The 23464-nt window shown below is 47.6% G+C and overlaps 6 protein-coding genes across 6 annotated transcripts; 2 read left to right on the top strand and 4 right to left on the bottom strand.

Moving 5' to 3' along the window:
* Positions 1 to 2078: 2078 nt before the first annotated feature.
* J7337_002017 (uncharacterized protein) lies at positions 2079 to 4028 on the bottom strand (the record flags this gene model as incomplete). Its single annotated transcript, XM_044819750.1, has 1 exon — positions 2079 to 4028. One exon carries the CDS (start codon positions 4026 to 4028, stop codon positions 2079 to 2081), a length of 1950 nt encoding a protein of 649 aa, XP_044684050.1.
* Positions 4029 to 5883: 1855 nt separating this feature from the next.
* Positions 5884 to 7758, top strand: J7337_002016 (uncharacterized protein; the record flags this gene model as incomplete). The annotated part of the gene is made up of 1 exon (XM_044819749.1): positions 5884 to 7758. The coding sequence occupies one exon, from the start codon at positions 5884 to 5886 to the stop codon at positions 7756 to 7758; it is 1875 nt and encodes a 624-aa protein (XP_044684049.1).
* A 2036-nt stretch (positions 7759 to 9794) lies between these two features.
* Positions 9795 to 11073, top strand: J7337_002015 (uncharacterized protein; the record flags this gene model as incomplete). Its single annotated transcript, XM_044819748.1, has 4 exons — positions 9795 to 9950; positions 10009 to 10496; positions 10548 to 10612; positions 10667 to 11073. The coding sequence occupies 4 exons, from the start codon at positions 9795 to 9797 to the stop codon at positions 11071 to 11073; spliced, it is 1116 nt and encodes a 371-aa protein (XP_044684048.1).
* Positions 11074 to 11245: 172 nt separating this feature from the next.
* On the bottom strand, positions 11246 to 13156 carry J7337_002014 (uncharacterized protein; the record flags this gene model as incomplete). Its single annotated transcript, XM_044819747.1, has 4 exons — positions 11246 to 12143; positions 12208 to 12585; positions 12649 to 12949; positions 13000 to 13156. 4 exons carry the CDS (start codon positions 13154 to 13156, stop codon positions 11246 to 11248), a joined length of 1734 nt encoding a protein of 577 aa, XP_044684047.1.
* A 3662-nt stretch (positions 13157 to 16818) lies between these two features.
* Positions 16819 to 19134, bottom strand: J7337_002013 (uncharacterized protein; the record flags this gene model as incomplete). Its single annotated transcript, XM_044819746.1, has 2 exons — positions 16819 to 16919; positions 17822 to 19134. Coding segments are annotated over 2 exons (1414 nt in total), but the record flags the coding sequence as incomplete, so codon positions are not given.
* An 868-nt stretch (positions 19135 to 20002) lies between these two features.
* Positions 20003 to 21402, bottom strand: J7337_002012 (uncharacterized protein; the record flags this gene model as incomplete). The annotated part of the gene is made up of 3 exons (XM_044819745.1): positions 20003 to 20637; positions 20691 to 21306; positions 21364 to 21402. The coding sequence occupies 3 exons, from the start codon at positions 21400 to 21402 to the stop codon at positions 20003 to 20005; spliced, it is 1290 nt and encodes a 429-aa protein (XP_044684045.1).
* Between the last annotated feature and the right edge of the window lie 2062 nt (positions 21403 to 23464).

Here is a 23464-nt window from a genome sequence, read left to right as displayed (position 1 = left end):
CTTGAAGCAGTTCGGTAGGGTAGAATGAGGGAGGAGAGTAGACGTGAATTATGACAGTCAATTTAGAGAATCTGCTCTCTTGAGATAATTCATCAGAAGATACTTTATACTATTATTAATTTCCTCGTATTTTTAAGATGTCTAGAAGCTTAAATCCCCTTCTTGAAGCTTAACGACATATCGGATAAAACGGTGTCATAGTGGAGTCTTAATTTTATTTACGGGGGTTTACAGAGGGCCATATACTAACATTATCCCAGGTGCGCCCTGAGAGCAAACCTTAAACATATGCCATTCAGTGAAGTCATGCATTAAAATCTCGTCTTCATTGCCCGCTCTGGGTGGATTGCAAAAGTTCTTGTCTTAGCTTGGTGACTTGCTCGGTAGTGACCCTAACAGCCCATAAATTGTGGTCGCATCTGGCACGGCAAATCGACGCTTCCATTCTTCTGGAATATGAGCCGCATTTTACTTGTACGTCTAGGCTCAACATTCCAGGTCAACGTTCCTACCATCCATACACAAGATCGACAAAGGCCTTACCATTTAGCTGCTGTTTGATGATACATATATGCTATAGGTATTTTCAGGACGATTGGTTATTAAATTCACTGTCAAGTCAGTTTTCATTAAAGAACAAAATTACAGTACCAGAAAGAGTTCTCGGGCTGGGCTAAAAAACGTTAGCAGCTCCACTGGAATTCGGCTCATCGCTGTCGGCAGTTGAAGATAGCGCATTGAACAGCCATACGTAAGTAGCGGGAGCTAGCCTGAAATGGTAGCTCTGGCTAAACCTTCTTGCAGCAAAACGGTGATGTAGAGGTATGGACTGTATCGCCTATTGATAAGGCGTCACATCGAAAATAAACACTTAAACAGTTTTCTCTATGTGGCTAGCCAGTCGCAACTGTGTCGCAAGGTGCATTACTTTCTGGGCTGTCTAAAGAGAGCTTAAGAAGTCGCGGATAGCTAGTCGTCTTGACTGCCGAGGAGGCTATGTCCAATCGCTCCATGAACCTCTTCTTAAGACTATACTAAGAAGCCTTTTATAATTATGAGGAAGCAAGGGTCTTCGGCGTCACTGAGGATTCAATACGCACGCCAGGAACACAAAATCGGCTCGAGAACAGGCAGGTCTTTCTCCGCCGACAGTCATACAAACATTTCCGAGTACCTACTAACTAAGCGAGAGCTGACGTCCCTCGCTCTGTCTTAATATTATTTCAAAACTATATAATTAAATGAAGAAACCTCAACATGAAGTTCTAGAAAGGTAGACAAAACCCCTTGCTACCTAAATTAAGTCATATCCTGTCGCATGCCATGATGCTCTATAACTTGCTTCCATCGAGGTCAGTCCATTTTACTGCCCTCACTCTATCTCTTCCTCTGATACGATCTAAAATGACTATTACGCAACTCGTGTGCCCTTCCATCTATACCTCACAGGCTACAGACCCTCTAAGGTTGGTTCACCGACCTGAGCCGCCACCTTCTTCGTCAGTCGCGGCGATACTCTATGCCCCAGAACCCGTCACAGTACTCTAGCGTGGCATAGCATCCTCAATCTTATACTAGCAAGGCAAAGTAAGAGCTGTATCTGCACAGACCTGATAGCGTGTAGCCTTCTTCAGTTGGGACGGACTAAGAGCCCGAAGCGTGCAAGACTCGGTTCCGACCTTGAAGGTCTTTGGAGCCGGAAATAGCTTTCACCTTTACATACGAGCTAATGCGGTCTACGATATATAAGGCGAGATGTGCTTCACACTAATTCATTCTTATCGCCTGGGAGTTCGGGACAATCGGAGTGTCAGCTGGTGGCAATAGGGCAGAAAAGAAGAGTTATTCGTGTCTCCTGGCTAGTTTGAGTCCCTCAAATTCTGTGATACTTCAAGGGGACCAACACTTGGAATTTGTGCAGTTGAGGCTATCTAGTTTATAGTTGTTAACTAGGCGCTGGATCAAATACAAAAGATCACAAGAAAAGTTCTACTAAAGGAACAAGATCATGGAGAGAAACGGGAATTCTATTCTATATGCTAACTCTCCAATGTCGCTGTGGCTAATGTACCTCACGCTCACTCTTGGAAAGCCTGCTTTCCTGTGTCTACCGAAGTCAAGATCCCCTTCGAAACCAGCTTGTTGAGAAGGTTAAACAGGACAAAGTCGCATCCTCTCTTAGCAACCATGTTAACAGTGACTGGCATGACCTCCTCCTGGAACGTGACGTTGCTCTGATATGTAATCTGTCCAATGGGAACCGTGATATCGACGTCCCCAAAGTAAGACGAAATAGTCGATACCGCTTTGGGGCCTCGAGGGTCGACAGGGGATGCAGCTCCTGGGGAGTCATTGAGATCCTTCTCGCGGAAGGATGGGAGACCACCTGTGCCGATGTCGTAGAGCAGGATAGACTCGGAGCAGGAGCTGTTGGTCGAGAAGAGGACTTGTTTGTGCCAGAGAGCTGCATCGCGAGTGCGGTTTTCCATGGCAGACTTGTAGCTATTATCGTCTACCACTGCGCCGCGGAAGAATGAGCGGTATGGCTCATCGATGGGAGGGAATCCGGGGCTATAGTTGGAAATCAGTGGTTCAGCCGTCTCAGTGATCAAGTCGTGGGTCCAAAGCACGGTAAGATCGTCAAGCATGCCCTGTAGTGGGCGGCCCAGAGTGTCCTCGATAGTCTCCGTCAAGTTGATCTTATCGACAGTGACACCAACAGCAGCTGTCACATCATCCAGGAACTTTTGCAGGATAGCTTCCGCAGCGGTGTTCTGCATTGGCAGATGATCGGTAGGGTACAGAAGACGTTTGGGGAATGTCTGAACATCAGGGACTGACAACGCAGGCAATCCGTTGATCGACGTGTCTTGGTGAAGAGAAGGGTCGTACCAGGCCTTTGCGAACTTGGCCCAAGCAACAGGATCGCGTGCAAAGACACCAGCTGTATCCGTGTTGAAAGCGTTGGTGACAATGTTGTCCATGGAAATCATTCCTTGCGAAGGCCTGTTACCGAAGATGCCAGCAACGGCAGCGGGTTCTCTGATAGACTTGCCCGTGTCGGTACCAATAGCAAAGTCAAGCCAGTTGTACGCAGCGATAGAGCAGGCACTTCCTGCTGAGGACGCAGAGCAGGTCAGGAACGTATCTCCGCGGGGGTTGCGGGGGTAGAACGCGTCGTTCCAATCCCAAGGGCTTTGAGGGGAGGCGAACTGGGCTGTTTTCTGCTTGCCAACCACAACTCCACCCTGGTCAAGGATGCGCTGCAGAGCTGGAGCTGTTGTGTCCGCCTTTGGATGAAGGGAGGCGTACGCCAAGCTACCAGCAGTTGTCTGTATGCCTTCGAGATCGTAGATGTCCTTGACACCAACTCGCTTTCCAGCGAGAGGTCTGCCATCTTCGATGCTGTAGAGCCTAGAGGGGACAGGAATAGATGGAGCGCCCCATTCTGAGTTGGAACAAGGTAAAGTGCGATAGCCGTCTCCCGCTTCGTATGTGCCAACCATAAATGTTCTGTAGGTATCGACATACAAGCGGAAAACTTTGCTCAAGCTGAGAGTATCGCCGTTCGCAAGACCAAACATTGGGCAGGGAGTCAAGGTAGAGTTGCCGCAGAGACTCGGACCGTCCTCCGCTCCATAGATGACAGTTGAGCTGAGACTATTGAAGTAGCTCACGACAGAAGAGTCAAGGCCCCCTTCATCAGCCGCACTGACAAGGATAGTTCCAAGGAATGTCTCAGAGAAAACATCATCTTGCTCTAGTGAACTCTTGATAACGTCTTCAAGCTCATCGCCAGTAGTACTGGAGAGTAGACCGGAGATGTAGGTAACAGGTCCCTGAGCAGGATCTGAGGAGTATGAAACAGAAGACAGGATATCAGAGGTGACTGCGAGATACTGCGAGTCATCTACTGAGAAGATTTGGTCTTGGTTATCCAAGAGAATTGAAGAGGATGAGGTGTTGGAAGTGGTGAGGGCTGCGATGGCCGTTGGCCAAAGCATTGCAAGAGTGTACTTCGGATTCATGATGTTGAACTTGTAGTGAAATGATATTTAGATTCTTTGAGCTGAAGATAATCAGTTTAAATAACTATTTTCGCCATTATCTGAATATCGTCTCTCTTTTTCTTCTCTTCGTTATACTCGTTTGCCAGCCAATGGGATTCCCTATTCTTTCCTCTTTTCCCTCGCTTAGCTATACCCTGCATTCTCTGGCCAAATCTTGACACGGCGGAGGAAACCGGTTTTTTCTTTCCTGTGTAACTCCAATGTCTCAAACGTTGTCATCTATCGCAACGTTGCATAGAGCATATTCGCGCGGAAAGACATATCAGCGCACGAATAGAATCTCGAGATAGAAACTTTAGAGTTTTGAAGCGCTCGTATGAAGACTTATCATCAGATCATGCTGTCTTGACAGGCCTCGCCCGATTGGACGATAGGACTCAGGTACGACTCCGAGGGTGAAATTATGGGACGTTGACAGTTCATAGCGAACCCTTGTCTATCACTTCTGCGTTTTCTCCCTCATTCCAGAACCTCTACGCAAGGGGGCATCGCCAACTTCGCTGTCCACTGAATAACAATGAGTGACATGTAATCCACAAATTGCCGGCAAATCATACATCTCCACTACCAGTTTGGCAGCGTCGGGCCGATATCACTGCCCAAATCGACCTCTATTTAGAATACAATTTCTATTCAAGGCTCCAGTTTCGTCACTCTCGTCTTCAGGCTTTAATATCACCTTCTTGAAATGGAAATGTCTGTGACAGAAATATGGACATTCGGTGGTTTATTTAGCTTCGCTCTTCTCCCTCGCATCGGCCCGCTCGCCACCGCGGGAGCGATACATGGGTAATGTTTCCGACTTGCCGGCCGAATAGGAAATTAGAGAATTGCACAAACTTAATAGACGAGCTTGATACATAATCATTAAGTAAGAGAGACAAGGGACATAGTCTCTTTTCACCAGCTACGATCGTGAAGGACCCTTGCCGTTATATACCGAACCTTGCATTAACACTTCCCATTTGAGAGTTTAGGTTTCCGCGTATGTAGGGTTGACACTCCACGTAGCTCCCACTTCACAACATGATGCGTTGCTGTAGTAGAAGTATTGGCAATAAGGGTTGGCTTATTGGTCTGTCTATCGCGAAGCGATGGCAAAAGATGGGCAATGGAACATGGTCGACAACACCTTGGAATTCACGCTTCCATTCGAGGAGAGACTACTCTTTCTTGAAATTTGATATCACTCCACTTGCTTTGACTCTCGGTCATTGATTGGGCATTAATATGGTACGCACAGGTCTCCCCCTGCAGCCTCTTGAAGGTGAAGACCAGGGGCTGCGGACATCGTTCGTCACATCACCCAGAAGAGCTTGCTGCAGGACATGGCCCTGGCGATCCGGTTAGGTACCATAACTGACAGGTCATCTGGGCAAGCTCTCGACTGCCAAGATTCGTTCCATTCTGCATCAATAGGTCATTGATATCCACCACGTGTGTCAGTTTCACGTTATTACTGCGCAAGAGCCATTGTCAAAACCTCTCACAGTGAGAAGAATCCATGAACTGATCATTGGCTAGACACGGAAGATTCCATCCGAAGACGCTTGTCTAAGTTAGCCGGTTCTGAGTCGTTGTAAATGTAAGTCAACGTTCTGGAAGAGAGCTCATGGTCATTCTCGGCAGTTGATGTGAAGACTCAGTGATCGCTTGATGGTATGCCAGCAAACTCCGTTGTTAATAGATAGATATCATCAAGTATCTATAAAGACAGCGATATATCTCCTGCATTCTAGGCTACAATTCCAACTCATACACTCACTTCATACTCATTCACAATCTCTCAATCAACCTTCTCCAATCGTTCACCATGCGCTTCTTCAACTTCAACAAGCGAGACTCTTCTCACAAGCATTCCAGAAGGGATCGCACTATCCCTTCCCCCAAGCCAGTCTACAACTCTCACTTGGCCAAAAGACAGTCCTCCAAGATCGGGGAGCAAAAGGTCCGTCCCCAGGCCTGGGTCGATACACCTCAGATCGTGTACTCGGCTTGGAACCAGGCTGCGGGTGATATCGATCAGCCACTTGGAACTCTGCCCTCCAACTTCTCCATCGCTCTTGTTGGCGGTGGCATCACCAACGTTGTTCTGGCTTTCAACCTCGTGAAGGCTGGTGCTGATGTCACTTTAATTGAAGCCACGGATGATGTTGGCGGTCGTCTCCGTACTAGTCAGACCCCTGATGGAGTCAATGTCGCTGAGATGGGAGCGATGCGTTTCCCCCCTTCTGAAGATCTTCTCTACTACTACGCCAATCAGTTCAACTACACTTTCATTCAGAACTTTCCTGATCCAGGCAAAGTCCCCACTGTGGTCTTCTACAAAGAGACTCCTACCTCTTGGATCAGCCAGAACGTCACTGTCAAAGGCTTCGAGAAGGTCAGCAACGGCTGGGGTTCTCTGATCTCCAAGGGATTGACCGGCGGTTCTCAGTCCATCACTGCAGCCACGCAGCTCACCAAGTGGCTCAGTTCATCTGACGTCGACACGCGCAACCAAGTCATCCCGGAATGGCAAAAGTACCTCGATGAGTTTGGCAACGACAGTTTCTACACTGCTCTCCAGCGCATCTTTGGCGAGAAGCACGAGTGGGATGTTCCGGGTGGTCAGGTCTGGACCGAAGATGACTTTGAGCGCTTCGGTACCCTCGGCGTTGGTTCAGGCGGCTTTGGCGCCGTCTACTCTGCTGGCTTCAACTCCATCTTTCGTCTTATCGTCAATGGTCTCGAGTCAGACCAGGCTATCTTTGCAAAGATGACTGATGATGGTCTTCAAGCGACTGGCATCAGGGAGCTGGCCAACGCCTTTTGGCAGAAGGCTACTGATCTCGGCCTAAAGACCAAGTTTGACACTGTTGCCAAGATCACCAGCGGTGGTGGCGGCGATATTGACTATGTTGTTATCCACGAGACTCCGTCTTCTGATAATGGTAACTCTACCGGTGACGAGTCCCAGTATGACTTTGCTGTCGTTGGCACCTCGAGCCGAGCCATGAACTTTGCCTTTGCAGATGTCTCGGACACGACCAATGAGCCTATCATGTCAACTGCTGTCAATCGTGGCATTACCGACCTCCACATGACTGCCTCCTCTAAGCTCTTCATTCGTACAAAGAAGTTCTGGAGTGACCAGCCTGCTGATTTCCCTCGTGTCATTCTGTCTGACACTGACCTTCTCCAGGCTTACACCTTCGACTACGGGCACCCGGACTACGGCATGGTCCTTCTCACATATGCTTGGGAGGATCTTTCCCAGACTATTTTGGCCATTCAAGATCCTCACAAGCTGCTCTCTATCCTCAAAGAGCAGATCGCCCGTATCATGCGAAAAAGCAGGTATCCCAACTATGCCGACTTTCTCGACCCCGTCACGGATGATGATGTCTACCTCGTCCACTGGCCCCTCGATCAGTACTCCTACGGTGCATTCTCCCTCGGTCTTCCAGGACAGGACAAGCTCATCTCGTCTATGTTCTATGACTACCAGAAGCTCAACGACACTTCGAGCTCTCGAGTCTTGATCAACAGTGACTGCACGTCATTCCTCGGAGGCTGGGTTGATGGTGGCCTGCAGCCAGCGCACAACTCAATGGCTGCGATCTTTGAGCGCTTTGGCTCATTGAACCCTGCTGCGGCTGACTTTGCGCCTTCTGCGCTCTTGGGTGCTAGCCCTTACCAATACTGAAGGAACAAGTATATTCCTTACTGCTTACACTCTTTTCATTCTGGGGGGAGGGGGTATTTTATTTATCTTGATCATTTTTAGAATAGTTTCAATAGATACCCAACTCTACTTGCTCTAAGTTGTTAGCTTTTAGAGACTCTTGCTCTCTGTGATGCTGTGACTCGATCTCCATGTGCTGTTTAACTCAAAATGGAAATGCTGGTACTCAGACGGGTATGTTTTTGAAGCGATGCCGTCATTACTTGACCTTGGAAACCCATGGGAACCCGCTTTACTATCTGAAACCGTCAGATACGTCACTCCGATTGGGGATAAAACGTTGATATACTAGCTCTAACTCTATGGGTTTCGCAAAGGAAAAGGTGTTGAGACCGCAGTGCTGCAGTAACTCTGTAGCAACTAGGTAGATATTGCGATGTGATGTATATGTGGGTTACGGGCAAGAGCTTGTGGTTGAGAGGTGAAATTAGCGGAACGGACTTATCAATGGCGCGCAATAGTTGCACAGTCGAAAAACACATGGATATCACCGAAATTGTGTCCACAACGTTTGTACTGATAAGAGGAATTCATATAGAACTCGCAATTATCATTAAGCAAACAAGAGGACACTTCATGCTGGTTCCATGGTCAAAGTATGCGCGCTCCAGGGTAAACCACGTTGGCGGGTCCAGTACTAGACTGCAAAGTTGAAACGCCAAGCTAGTGGACGCACGAGACCTGAAACAAATCCATTGTGGCTCTTGAAACGGGACCAAGTGACATCATTGCAACCTTTGTGGGAAATCCTTTCGTTATCTCCGTGCCAAGCTGCATGCATGTCAAGGCAATGATGGCAAGTCTTTCGTCTCTAGGTAATCGGGTCTTGTATAACTGACAGACGTGCGCTTATAGCATAGATGGATATTAATTACACTCACCACATGAGCCGCCGAGAGGTATATACGTCCCCTCTTATTGTTGAAAAGCAACTAAGAGTAAATCGGATATACCGCCCTATCGGGTGGACAGGTGGAGATGTACTGCCCTGATAAGTGGGACAGGGGCAAACCTGGAGGAAATCTTCATCCGTGGGTCTTTCATGGAACGTGAGCAATACGATACAATATGCAGTGTCTGTATACAGTTATACAACTACTGCGAAGGCGTTGCCACGGCTGACTTTACTTTATGGCAATTGGCTTCGATGCTAGAGCCGAGAGGGAAGCTATAACATCGGCACATTCAGCGGGTTTGCATGTGAACAATGGTCATTTCCCCTCTTTTACCTAGATTACCCCTTGTTTCGCCCCACTGTTCCCTGATCTCATCATTCCAGATGCAGTGGAGAGTCTGCCACGTGAAGCCAATGTTTCTATACCTGGACATTCCATTATCACCTGGATATCCGGAATTACTGGTTCCTTTGGGTGTTTCTTCCGGGCGCCGGGACTTGTTTTTATCCTTTGAGCCTTTGAGGTCTTTATTTTCAAACATTATAGGGGCTCAACGCAGCAGGTGCTTGTTAATGATCAACGGAGCCGAGCCAGAGTCGGCCTAGTCAAAACGCGGAATTTGACAGAGGTTACCTCGGATGTACGCCAAATGGGGCAACTCCCCTGGCAGACGCACCACCAAGTCTGTCTCAGATCCTTGGCGAGTGCCGTTGAACCTCCTTGAACGGGAGACACTAAGTGAATAGTACCGGAGCGCTAACCCAAGGTGACAGAAAGCCGGACTAACGGACAGACTGGTAGTTACACTAGATAGCAAACTGGTATTTCTGTCTGTGTCAACTATGCACCGAGCTATCTGATCTTGGCCCGCATACGGGGCACCGCAGCCGTTGCAGTCGGACGGCAATACCGCAATTAGAACGTAATGCAACGGTTAGTACAGTGCAGGCAGGTATAATACCCAAGCACAAAAAATACAATAGCAAATTCCACCGTTTCATATAAAGGATCCCGTCGCCCCCAGGAACTTGTTTCTTGGCGGGATTTCCATCCTGACAAACTTTATTTGCGCAGAAACCATCAACTGATCTGTCCCCCATTATGGCGGCTCACATTGAGAATCGAGGGCCGCAGCTCATGGCGGTGAATATCACCTTCTGGGCTATGGCAATCATCACTTGTCTTTTGAGATGCTATGTTCGGTTGTTTATGGTCAATGGGTTCAGGAAGGATGACTGGCTGATGGTTGTCGCCATGGTATGTTGAGCCTCAAGGGATACCCGAGCATCCAGCAATTGACCTTCTATTTCTCTAGGTATTCTTCACTTGTTATGCGACCTCATCGACTGTTGGTGTCACGTTCGGCACTGGAAGACACCACGACGACCTCGAAACCAACCAAATCCACACTGCGATGATGTGCTGGTGGTTCTGCTACCTCGGATACGCCCTCACCATGATCGCCTGCAAACTCTCCATCGGTTATTTCCTCCTCAGAGTCACCACCGAAAAGATCCAACGATGGACCATCTACCTCGCCATGTTCTCGACTGTCATCTCGTGCGGCATCTTCTTCTTCGTCACCCTATTCCAGTGCCATCCTATATCGTACTTCTGGAACAAGGACCAAGATGGCAAGTGTATCAATCCTGGTGTCGTCATTGGACTGGCGGCTCTCTACAGTGTTTTCGCTGTTGGCTCTGACCTTGTTTTTGCGCTGCTTCCTGGGTGGATTGTATGGAATCTGCAATTGCACAAGCGAACGAAATATTCTTTGATCCCTCTACTTGCGATGGGTTGCATGTACGTCTTGGTTATACCACAGATGAAACCAATTATACTGACAGTCAACAGTGCTAGCGCAGCCGTTATTGCTCGATTCCCATACTTGCATCTTCTTGGAAAGCCTGATTTCCTCTGTAAGCTCACGATACCCCTGATTACGTGGCCATCAACTAACCTATTACTACCAGGGAACACCACTGACATCGCCATCTGGTCAACTATCGAGCAAGGCTTGGCCATCACAGCAAGTAGCTTAGCAACCTTACGGCCCCTGATCAAACAGATCGCTTTCCGCCTGAACCTGACCAGCAAGCCCTTATCTCTCGGCCCATCTGGCTATGGATCATCACCGCGCACTCCTGGGCCCGGAACACCAAGGGCCTTTGGAAGTCGAGAGGCGTACACACTCTCGTCAGTGAGTCGCCAGGATGGCTATGAAAAGAAAGCGTCGGCGTTTGATTCGAGACAACCAAGTGATCTCAAGCTTGGTATTAAAAAGGAGACCAAGTGGGAGGTCAAAATAACCAAAACTGCCATGAGTGAGAGCGAGGAGGAGTTGCACTCGCCAAGAGTATGGAGGAATAATAACATTTAAAAATATCCGAGGTGAATATGCGTATTGAATAGCACAAATATACTTAATCTCTTATATAATAACTCTTAACAATTAATCAGCATATCATGTGTAGATGTGCTCCAGGCACTCTGTGAATTCACGCTCTCGACGATCAATAAATCCTCGTTTCTCATAATCTCCAACCAGCTGCTTAGTGAGAAACTCCACGGCTTCTGATGTAATCTATCTCGGCGTGAGTCTCGGGCGATCTAGTCCCCTGCCCATCCATCTCACACGGCTCCACGTTGACCTGAAACGGCCTCCAGTAGTGAACCTGACCTGGGTCTTCCCCCTCATACTCTCGAACCCCGGGACTTCCACGGCGCCACCTTTCGGGAGACTGAGGATAGTTTAGCTGGCTTGAAGCTTGCGGCATATATCGGACTGAGTAAAACGATTCTGTCGTAGGAGCTGACCGGATATCACGCTGCGCCTTTCGCTTCCTGCGGAGTAGCCATAGACCAATAAGGGCTGCCAGCACAACAACTCCAGCACCGACAGCGATACCAATAATTGCGCCTGTTGACAGTCCTGATTTTGAGCTTGATCCTCCTGTTGATGAAGTAGCCGTCGGATCACTGCGCCCATCATCGAGCTTCGTGCGTTTGGTAAAGACTGCTTTCATACTGAGCAATGTGCCAAGATCATTGTCGACAAAACCATGGTCAGGCTTAAGCTTAGTCGCACCGCCATCTTCCGTTCCCCCAATAACGCTCGTCACAAAATCAGGAACCTTGTATCCGAAGAGACTCGGCTCATAGCCTGCCCAAACCTTCTTGAAATTTGACTTAATCTGATTGCCCAAATCGATGTTATGAACGCCCCAGACTCCTTCGACATCACATGTTTTATCCAGTGGAAATGCTCCACCGATGGTAAACATTTGTGAGCCTTGGTTGATGACATCGCATGATAGGCTATGAGATGGGTAGTAGCCTGTCTCGTTTTGGTCAAGAGGATAGCTTTTGATCCATGTGAAGGATGGCAAAGAGAGGATATAGACGTCATCGAATCCAGGGCCCTCCAGTCCATGGCCTCCGTTTATGTATCTATACACGAGTCAGCATCCTGAAGCACTTGGTAAAGACTACTCAATTTGACCGGGTTGCTTACATGTTGTAGCTACTGCGATCCTCTGCCCATACAGCCCCAGCACAGAATCTTCCCCGACTCTCAGGAATGGTCCCGTTCGCCTTTTGAACGTGCCACTTGTTTGATATCATATCGTAGAGGAATATCTCATCCAATGGCTGTGGGACCATTGTGCCATTATCGCCAGGGTCCTGAAACCCACCAAAGTAGACCAGCATTCCTCGGTCGCTCGCGGGGATAAATGTCATGACTCCTTCGGCGCGTCTTACATCGTCCGGTCCCGATAGTTTCGCCCACGTATTGCTATCCATCTGATATCGGATCAAATCTGACGTCGCACGCCGCTCGCCGGTCCAGTCTATTACAGAAGCTCTGGACAGGTAGCCTCCGTAGTAATATCTAACGAGGTCAGTACTGGCTGTTGCATAGAAACCACTGAGCCCACTGAAACTATCAACTTACCCTTCTCCTCGCTCCTTCACAGTTGTGGAAGCTCCATAGCTGACGCGCTGGATATCTTCGGAGGGGGGTCCAAAATCATCCCACTGATCATACCATATATCGTAGGACATGAAGTTCGAAGTGGTCGGGCTGCCACTAAAAAACTCGCCGCCAAAGAGGAATAAACGGTAGTTGACATCGTCTGCCCAAAGTGCGCCGCCATGTACGGAAGGAATCGAGTCATTTTTGCTGAGGTTTGCATGAATCTGTGGCATATCATCTATGCTGTTGTGATCAAGGTCGTGCCACATCAGCCAGGTATCTGAGAAAAAGGTTACTTCACTCCGAGCAAGATACTGGAATACAGCGTACTTGTATAATTCTTTGGGTCGGTCTCTAGCGGTTTCCAGTTGACCAGTCCACCATCAATGTAGAGTTTGCGATCTACCACTGCTGTTTGGTGTCCAAACCGCCGACAAAAGTCCTTGATGGGATCATGTTGGACTGAAAGATGAAGACTGGTGACCATGACTGCAATGGATAAGAACCAAGAATTGGCCGCCATTGCATGGAGTAGATTCTGAGCTTCCGACGCCCTATCAGTCGAGAAATAATTGAGGGAATGCTTCTGTATTATCGTGACATGTTTGAAAGCAAAAACGGGTAAATTACATCGTGGGAGGGAAGAGGCAAGTACAGGGGGAGATAAGGCCTTGCTATTATACATTAATCTGCGGTGCTCAGCCCCTTCGATCAAGCTTAAAATGGCTGCTCAGCCTTACGACTAAAAGCAAAAAGGTTGCCTGCAGCCTGTGTCATTCCGCAAATGGTCATGCACCCATCTTCGCCCAGTTGCGTCAAGACGACACTATGGCGGTTTGTCCGCTGGCCAGTCATCTTAACGAAGGGCAAAGCTCATTGTATAGAAGGTCACATCGCTCTGTGGCCAAGCCACCACCAGTTCGATAGCAGCTATTTAGAGGCCACGTTTGAGCAACCCTCCGTTATCAGCCGGAAGTTGGGATTATGTCAACTGTGTGTGCACCCCGCCTATGAGCAGAATTACACGAATCTCCACTAAGTACTGCGGCCTCTAGATTGCACAACAGTCGAATGGACTGACCCTGATAGCTTTTCTTGAGAGGAATGCTAATCTAGTCTTGAGTCTAATTATTCTTGGCACACTGGGTGACTTGACCTGACTGAGGCTCATTTGGTTGAGGTTCGCCCCGCTCAGTTCCAACAATCAATGTCACTCCGCAGAAACGCGGAGATACCGCATGAGGACAACCATACCTCGATTACGTGGCGGCGTGTGAATTAATTCGTCATACCGAAACCAGATTCGGCAATAGCCATTACCAGCACATGGGCACCTTCATTGATGTGCTATCATACTGTAGAAGATCATGCCAAAGGCTTCGGCAGTAATGGTATCAGGAAAGACCAGTGTACTCTCCTGGTACTAGTCTAAATACAATACTGGGCAAATAGAAATTTGGCTCTGGCAGCTACAGAAGGATGCTATGAAGAAGACTGGCTACTTTGGGCAGAAAAGGCGATGGCCAATGTTTTCGTTGTCTTTTCCTAGTGCTATTGATAAGGATCTGAATTGAAGTCCTTTACAATCTACTTATCTGATATTGCCGTCGTCTGGGCCTGCGATCTAACGGCTAACTATTAATTAACTACAGTAGCGAAGATGTCGCCTCTCCGCCACTCAGGGCTGGATACAGGCAAGTCCCCTCTATATTTCAGGGCTGACTTTACCCGCCTTTAGCTTGCATGCCTCTCTGGCGCAAAAAGCTAAAGTTAAATGGGATTTTCATACGTCTCAGGGAGACATATGAAGCAAACACCCTGAAAAGTCACAAGAGCGGGCAGCCAACAGAAAATTTAAGTGGTGCAGGCCTCAGTAAGGTCACATACAACACCATGCAATTCACGGTCGCGATACTCCCTTGTTGGGATGTATCACCAGGCACCCACTATATTTTTAGTTCATTCTCCTTTGATGCGGTTGGCTTGTCAGAGTAACATGGCCTCCAATGCCAATGCGACCTCATTTCTCATTCTCATATGAACCTTATATCTTGCAAAGTTTGGCTTCAGAATTGATAATGCGGTTGCTACAGACTACATCCTTTATTGTTCTTGTATAGTATATTGAAGCGAAATGCCGTTGACAAAAAGAGAATACACTAATCAGCAGCTCAAACATCTCTGGGGCATTCATCTCATTAGTTTCCCAAGGCTACAGTTGAGGATAAGCTTTGAGCTACCGGCCTTAGCTGCAAATAGCACATGGCGGTCAGGTAACTTAAAAGTCTAGCAGCTCACAAAGAGAGTAGTACTAAGAAACTGACAAGGAAGTCCTTGATGGGATCGCCGATCCAGAAATTCTGGCGGTCTGAGCACATCGGATCTTGGCCTAAAACGCAAAGATCTCAAAAGCGGCCTGTCGCATAGGCAAACAAGCTGTCTACTTACTCATTAAATCAAAGTTGATTCTTCGAGAGAACATGCACATCAACCCTCTTCTACTGCGAAAACATTGTTCGATTACCATGACTCAGCCGAGACTTCGAGGCTGCTGTGATAGCTGCACCAAAAGCAAGCTCAAATGCAGCGGTGAGATGCCTTGTTGCCAGCGATGTCGGATGCGAGGTCTCGACTGCGTATATAGCCAAGCTCGGAGAGCTGGGCGTCCGCGTCTGAAGCCCAAGACAAGCAAAGCATCAATGACAGCCTGTGTTCGCCGGGAACCACAAGCCAGTCTCACCAGTTGTATCAAACAATCAGTCAATAGCCTGCCATGTCCGAAAAACGAATTACCGATCGTTTCAAATCCAGAAGTTCTTCTCTGCCCGCCAGACTCTCAGGGCATCGCATTCTTGCTACAAGATCCTTGGGCTTCAACACCATGTCCCAGCTCAGACGTCACACAGCCCTCTAGCATCTGCGATTCTGATGACTTGATACTGCAGAACATGCTGTTAAGCAACACTGAGGGCTTTGACTTGTCTCCTGGGAGTCTGAAACATGAGCGGGGGCAAGACCATGCTCTATTTAACGATGGCTTGGAAAATACATGTCCAGTACATGTTGCAACTGACGGGGTCGTACTCGACCATAGCTCTGCAGGCTTATCGGGGCTCTGCGCGGTAGCGAGTGAGGACGCAGAGAATACCAGTAGCTATATAAGCGAAGTCGATATACAGATCAATGCCATCATGGCCACTATCACGGATATCGCTAGACAACCCATCGGATCATATCACCTCGGTGCCCACCCATGTGGAACCTCTTGGCCACAGCTACTGGCCAAAGCCCAACTACTTATGTATACCACTGGATCGGGGAACTCGTCCTCTCTACGTCTGGATGCAGTACTACAAGTCTTGTGGGCGGCCGAGCAGGTGCAAAAGCGAATTTTGGGATGTTCAACTTGTATATCTCGAAGCATGGAATTGTCTAGTATCTTGGCTTTACTGTACGATTGGACCTCATCTCGGATTGCTGACGCTCTGGAGGATCTTGCTGCTCTCCAGAGTTGCCGTCTGAAGATCGGCGACTCGGTCCTGACAGGGCAAAACGGCATTATTGGCACATATGAACTTGTCAAATACAGGATCACGAGAGCGATTCGCGATATAGAGAACATAAACAACACAAGTCTTACTATGAGGGAAGTGAAACAAGGTCAAATGTATAAAGTGGCCCGACATCTGCTTGAAGCGGCTGAGAGTCGATTAGAAGCCATCTCTGGAATGATAGACCTTTTGGAAAGCGAGCAGCTCTACAGTATATAGGAGTAAAGGAAAAGATGAGTATTTAGTTATGGCGTTCTTGTGGACAACAGACTGCTGCATTTTATCGTAAACATGCAGGCCATAAAAGGACTAGATGGAAGAAATGTATATATTGGTTGCCCAAAGTATTTATCTGTTTCATCTATCGCGCCAGGTCCGACTAGAAGTGTCCTATTCTCTATGAGTTATGAGAAATGTAAAGATGTTCTTGCCACAATAATCTTTACACGGCCCATAGCCAGTTCTCTTTCCTGGTCAAGTCGTTGAGGATGATGGATAGAGCCTGTTATCCCGGACTTAAGCTTCATACCGATCCACCGAAGGTTCTGTCCGACTCTTATAGCTGCATCCCTGATAAGTCTTCTTGCGATCAACGTACTCTCGTTATCATCAAGTGCAATATTTCCGAATGCGAATTGTTCCTTCATGGCATCCATAGGCCCTTGCGGGCTACCATCTGACTGCTCAGACGATAAACAGCTGTTTTCAGGTGTTTGAGTCCTTGTAGAGGGAGCATAGACGCGTTGCTCTGCTTCGAGAAGCAGCGAGATGCCTTCCAGAGCCAGGAGTGCATTTTGGATTATCCTGCCATCGTTTGAACATAGGAGACATGCTCTGATTCCGACCAACAATGCCGTCAACTGTGTATCGAGGTTCATGACGTAACCAAGACTGCTCTTGTCGGCCCGAGGATGTTCAATTGCGGGAAAGGAAGTGCCGCTATGACATAGGCAGGCTGCTTCATCGGGCCTCTTTTGCTGGTTATTCACAAACATCGGGCTACGAGGTTGCTTGTCGCTTATGCGGAGATTTGACGATGTTTTCAAAAGAGAACAAGAGATGCGGTTTTTTTGTATCAGAACAGATGGATCACAAGGGTAAAGCAGCACAGATAGAACCAAATTCACGTGGTAGGTATGAACAAATTTGTTTTTATGTAGCGTTCGGACTTGAGAATGACAGGGCTGTCTCGATTCGGCTGATTCAGCCTATCGTTGTCGTTTCCCTCTTGCCAGAACCCTACCAGACTCAGTTGGCTCAGCAATGGGAGCCCGGCAATCACATAAACTTCGGGGCTCCTTAAGATTTAGCCAGGTACTCCCAGCTATGACATACTTAGTGAAAGTCTAATAATCGATTTATAAACTCTATACAACTTCTGAACGAAGTCGAATGATCATATTTAATGATTTCTGTAAATTAAATAAATACCTATTTATCTCGTCCACCACTTTTGGCTCTTCAAAGTCACAATTCCGAAAATTGAGGTCCAACTCAGAATCCCCAACTGAAACATCCCCGCCAGCCAGGAAAGCATCAATCGCCATACCAGTCTCCCATTTGTGTGATAGATTTGTAGTCCGCCAACATCGGAAACATACTCTGTATGTTTCTCCCGTAGGGCATCTGGAATGAGCATGAAGCTCCTCCAAACTGTCAGGATAGAAATCTCCAATAATATCCAAAGCGCATGTCTGGGGTATAGAATCACACATCTCAGCAACGTGTAAGTGACCAAGAGCATTAGTGGTCCTTTTAGCCAGATGCATGCCACGTTGATGAATGGATATATGCTTCCTGTTCCGTCTTTGGTGATGAAGGGTTCGTCTTCCTGTTTTTCCTTGTCCACGAACTCCGGGGACTGAACGCGTTGGGGCCTCATCGCGAGCCAGAGCTTCAGTGTTTTCTGCACTGTCAAAGCCGGGTATCCCATGCAGAGGAAAGTATAGTTGGTACGTTCCCATCGAGAAAACATTAGCAACGCCTTCTCAAGACTTTCAGGGGCCATGGTATGAACGACAGCGTTGCTTTGGTAAACCGTCCTCCAGCCGTCGCAGAGAATTCGGTATGCGAGCTCCATATCTTCTCCATGTTTCAAAGGTGCGCCAAGGAAGGTGCTTGTACATAGCCTATCGATATGAGATTGAACGGCATCTGCCCTAAAGGCCGAGAAAGCACCTGGAAGGATCGTGACAAACCCTTCAGCTGAGAGTGCTGAGCGCGGTAGGTTACCGATATGATCGAAGACAATATCCAAGAGTCGCGGCAAAAGACTCTGGAACGAGAAGACGCTGATGCTCGAGATGTTCAACACAGCCAAGTGTCCAGCTACAGCACCGATGGAAGGATCTTTCATCAAAGGACTCACGATATTGCGAAGTGCACCCTTCTCCACGACGCTATCTGAGTCGAGGGATATGATGATACTTCCAAGAGCAGTAGCAAAGCCAGTTTGTATGGCCTTCCTTTTGCCCTGGTTGTGTGCATGCTGTAAGAGTCGAAGTGTTATGCCAGATGTGGAGACCGAGCCTGCAGCCTTATTGACATGTTCCCATGTATCATCAGTAGAGCCATCATCGATAACAATCAACTCAATCCTGTCTTTGGGATAGTCTGAGAGCTCGATAGACTTGATTGAGTTTTTCACAAACTCGGACTCGTTGAAGACGGGTATGACAATGCTGATGAATGGTAGCTTGTCGTCTTTGGAGGGAGCCTGCACAGGCTCATATCTGATCCATCGCCATATCATGTGCACATATTCAACCTTGTAGAAGATGGCAATAAACTGCAGAATCTTGGCAGGCAGCCCGATAAAGATGGGAGGAGGAGTTGGCCATGGTATAAAAGATAGGAGAACTAATCCAAAGATGTTCAAGATGCCAAACGAGAGACGAAGATAAGAGTCTGCCATTTTGCAAGTGCCAGATATTTGTTCTCAAGTTGCAATTTCAAGGCATAAATCATTACGTTTAGAATGATTAGGCACTGAAACTAAAAAAATGGCAGCAACCGTTGATTTTGTTGCATTTAGCCTGTGGCGAAAATAGCCCGAGCGCTTGGTAAGCTCACCGATGAAGCTTAAACTCTTTAAATTTCATCCATCCGTCGAACGACATCACCGTCGGGTCGTTTTTAATTGGTCACTCATGAGGTCGAGGGAGTGGGAAAGCGTTGAGGTCATGTCTTGGAGCTTTGATAGGTTCGCCTCATGTTGAGGACTTGCCGAGGCTACATCGCCATCGGCCCGCCCGCTCTAATGTAACGTAGAGAGTAGGGCTCGGGATACGAGTCAGAAGTCTATCGGCGTCGTGTTTGTGAATCCTATGAAGACGTTGTGACAAGGGTCGTGGCTATCGAGTCAAGCCTGCATACCGCAAACTGCAGAAATATCACACCGCCTCTTGTAGGAGCATCCTTACATGCTACAATTATCGAGGGGCAATGATACTATTGGGGGAAGTGATAACCATCATTCAGTGAGTTGGCGGTGACAATGAAGAATACGAGTTTCACGTAAACGCAGACTTTCATCAGGTTATTCAGATCAGTGGTCCAAAAATACTTGGCTGTTCTATGGCACATGGAGGACTAAGATAGAGGACCAACATCTTGCATATAGATCAAGAGGATAAGAAATAAGTCGATTAAACTTGCTCCTGTAGTAAACATACATGTGAATTTCGTTCAAATTTCCACCATTTTATATAGATTGAAAGTTGACGTAGACCATCCTATCTAAGTACGCTGAGAGTAATAGTATTTACTTGACGCACTTGTGTTCAGACCAATGACAAGCCCTTCAGCTCCTCCTGACGGATGTAGGCAACAAGCTGATTGGTGAATCGTTCAGCTGCCGTATCAATGTATGTTGTCCAGATCTCCGCAAGCCCATATAGAAGCCCAAGCCAAGGTGGTAGACAAAAGAGTAGCCACGTATTACCCGCATATTCAAGCTTTGGAGAAGCAACTTCTGGCTGTTGAACCTGCAGAGTGGGTGATAGAGAATTTCCATATACCATCCATGTGAGTAACCATCTCAGCAGCGTACCGTGGAGAAGATACACCGCGAATGATCGCTTGCCGAGCCATACCAGGACACGATGGGATAGAATGTCTGCATACCCAGGTAGTAGGACCCCGCCAATTGTCAGAAGACAGAATCCGAAGGAAGATGCAAATTTGGGGAACTCAGAGTCCTTGGGGACAATTGCTGACAAGATCTGATTTTGCCAATGTGACCAGGGAGCCAACTCAATGCGGCCTTCAGGGAATGATGCGATGAACAGACCGACTGCTACTGACAAGAAGCCGAAGAAAGGGATGTACCGAGACTTGCTCCATGAGATGCGCTGAGACAGTCTAGAGTTATGCAAATCATTCATAAATACTCCCCACCAGAATTGCATGAAGTACGCTATAGATCTGTCAGTCATATGCACAGCAATTCATTTCAAGAAGACTACTTACGTCGGCCACAGGCCCAAAGGTAGGCCCATAGGATTAATGATGCACCCATTCTGAACTTTGCTTGAACCTTTGCAGTTGCAGTGACGAACAGAAGCACATACATCCCGCCTTTGAACAGTTCGAAGAGCGTGCCTTGATGAACATCATACTTATTTCCACCTCCAGTCCAGGTGCTGAAGATATTGGCAAAGAGTTTTCCGACTGCTGAAGATAGCGGCAACTTGTCCTGGACTGTTCGAGTCAGGTAGTAGCTATTTGTCATCTTCGCAGCCTCGAACAGTCCCAGCTGTGTCGCAGCCCACGCTAGAACTGTTGCAACGGCACTGGGATACAACAACCGTGGAAGTCGCCGAAGCGCAGACTTGGAAACACAACTCCAGCCTGCTTCATAATTGCCCTGTCGAAACAATGCCAATGGTTTCATTGCACACACATAGCCTGTGACATAGACGAAGATGACGACGCCCAATCGGCCTTGGATTAAAATTCGCAGGAAAGGGAGTTGGAAAAGTCGTGGTCTTAATCCCTCGCCAGAGACTGGAGAGTAGAGATCAAGATCATAAGCCCGTGTAACATGTGCGATCCAGACCAACGTTGACGCGATGCCACGGAGGCCCTGTTACTCGTTAGTTGGTGCTTATCAAGAAACGCCGGTGCTTTACTGTTAACATACCTCGATCCACTGTATGTGTCCTTCTTTCTTGGTAGTCATATCTACTTGATGATGTATGAAGAATAACGAGAAAGTAGGATCCTGCTTTCTAATTGATGATAAGTACAAGTGTTGGTGACTGACACAAGCTTTCCTAATATGGCTTTAATTCTTTAAGAGAAGTAATTCCATAGCCACACAATGAGCAAAAATTCCCGATTTCCCAACGGCCAGTGCCGCAATGTCAGTGCTTCCATCGCACGCCTCACCTCACCGCCTGGAAAAGCCACTGGCCGGTCCTGACCGATTTCTTCACACGGAACTGCCGTGATGTTACATCGAGAAAGTATTGCCCGAGAGCCAAACTTAAAAGTTCAGCGAGGTCACTCGCTGGTACATCGCTACCAGGAACCAGGTTCATGCACAGACGCGCACACGTTTTTCACCCCGCTACTTAACGTTTAGTAGTTCCCAACTCCCAACGCCCGTAAAGATATCAAGGCGATGATGTGACGAAGGTGACATCGTAATTGCCGGACCGATGCGTTGATGAAAGCTTTTCTTCAGGCGGTGAAAGACGTTGCTTTGCAATAGGTGGCGGAGAGAAATGTCGGCTGCGTGACACTACCTCGGGTCGGAAGGGTGTATGGGACATTTGAGGCGGAGATCTCGAGTGGGTCTTGTGACGACAGATTTATACAGAGGTGGGTATGCTGGTTCAGTTCGTATTCTGAATCTTTGCCAGACTCTTTTCGCCTTTAGTTTTCACATCTACTCACGCCACAAAGCCCGCTCAAGTCATGTCCAGCTTACAGCCAGCCCATAAAGGGATCTTGGTTCTACTCGGGATCGCCCTAGTTTTCTTCTAGTAAGTTACTCGGACCCGTTACGCCAAGAGATTCTGATTCTTTTCAGCTTCCAGGGAAGCTCAGACTATGGTGCATCCTCCACCTTAAAGCATCGCACAAAGGTATACAGTAAGTCAACCCAGAGCACCTCGCAGCATTGAAAGGTCCCCGATTAATCTCTGTAGGACGATGTGTTACACCACGCACTATCGCTCTCACTTATGACGATAATCCTAATGAGGGGATATACGACCTCTTGGCGCTCTTGAAGAGCTACAACGCAACAGCGACGTTTTTTCCAAATGCTCCGCGCCATTACCATACAGTGAAGCTGGATAAATACGTCCAAGCTGCATATAAATCTGGGCATCAAATTGGACTCCACACGTTAGTTTTACCAAGTTTTCTGCAGTCTATTCAACTAATGCCTGCTAGGTGGGACCATATCAACCTAGATGAGGCTGGCCGTGACAAGGCATTGGATAATATTGTATGCTCTGTATATCTTGTCCTCATTCTTTAAAGCTAATGCCTCACAGGAAAAGATGAATGCATGGCTGTATGATGTGATTGGATTTAGATCCAGTTTCGTCAGGCCTCCTTATGGCGCATGTGAAATTGATTGCAGAATGACCCTGAATGACAATGGGTACAGCATTATACAGTGGAATATGGACACAATGGACTGGATCTTTGGAAAGGATGACAAATATGAGTCCACCATTGAGATCATCAAGAGCTGGGTACGCAATCAGCCTAACATCGATAAGGACGACTATGCAGGACCTATCGTCTTGATGCATGGCCATTACCATACAAGCGCCACAGTTGTAACGCAACACCTATTGGATCTCTTTACCTCTAAGGGTTTTAAATTTGTATCTATTTCGGAATGTTTGGGCCTTGATAGACAGTAGACCAATGATATCATCTCCAATTGACGTTTGGTACCTATACGAAAGAACAAAGCATAACGTCTAGTCATATGCCAACGGAAGTGCACGTCAATTTCCGATCTGATAGCCCTCGCAGTACTATGTTTATGCCGTAAGCTTCTAGGTGCATAAATGTCTTGGGCCGATAGTAATATTCTGTAATCACAGCTCTATTCATTTACGCGTTTAAGCTAATGAGATGTTCTTCCGTCGATGAAACGACTATAACCAGACAACGTAAGTTTACCACTTGATCCTTTTTATGATAGGATCAGCGAGCTTAGCAACCCACACGTTGGTGTCGACACTGGCTCAACGACGTCTCCAACCTCGGGAGTA

This window comes from Fusarium musae, chromosome 2, assembly GCF_019915245.1.
Source record: "Fusarium musae strain F31 chromosome 2, whole genome shotgun sequence".
NCBI classification, from domain to species: domain Eukaryota; kingdom Fungi; phylum Ascomycota; class Sordariomycetes; order Hypocreales; family Nectriaceae; genus Fusarium; species Fusarium musae.
This window is presented reverse-complemented; position numbering and strand designations above follow the sequence as displayed.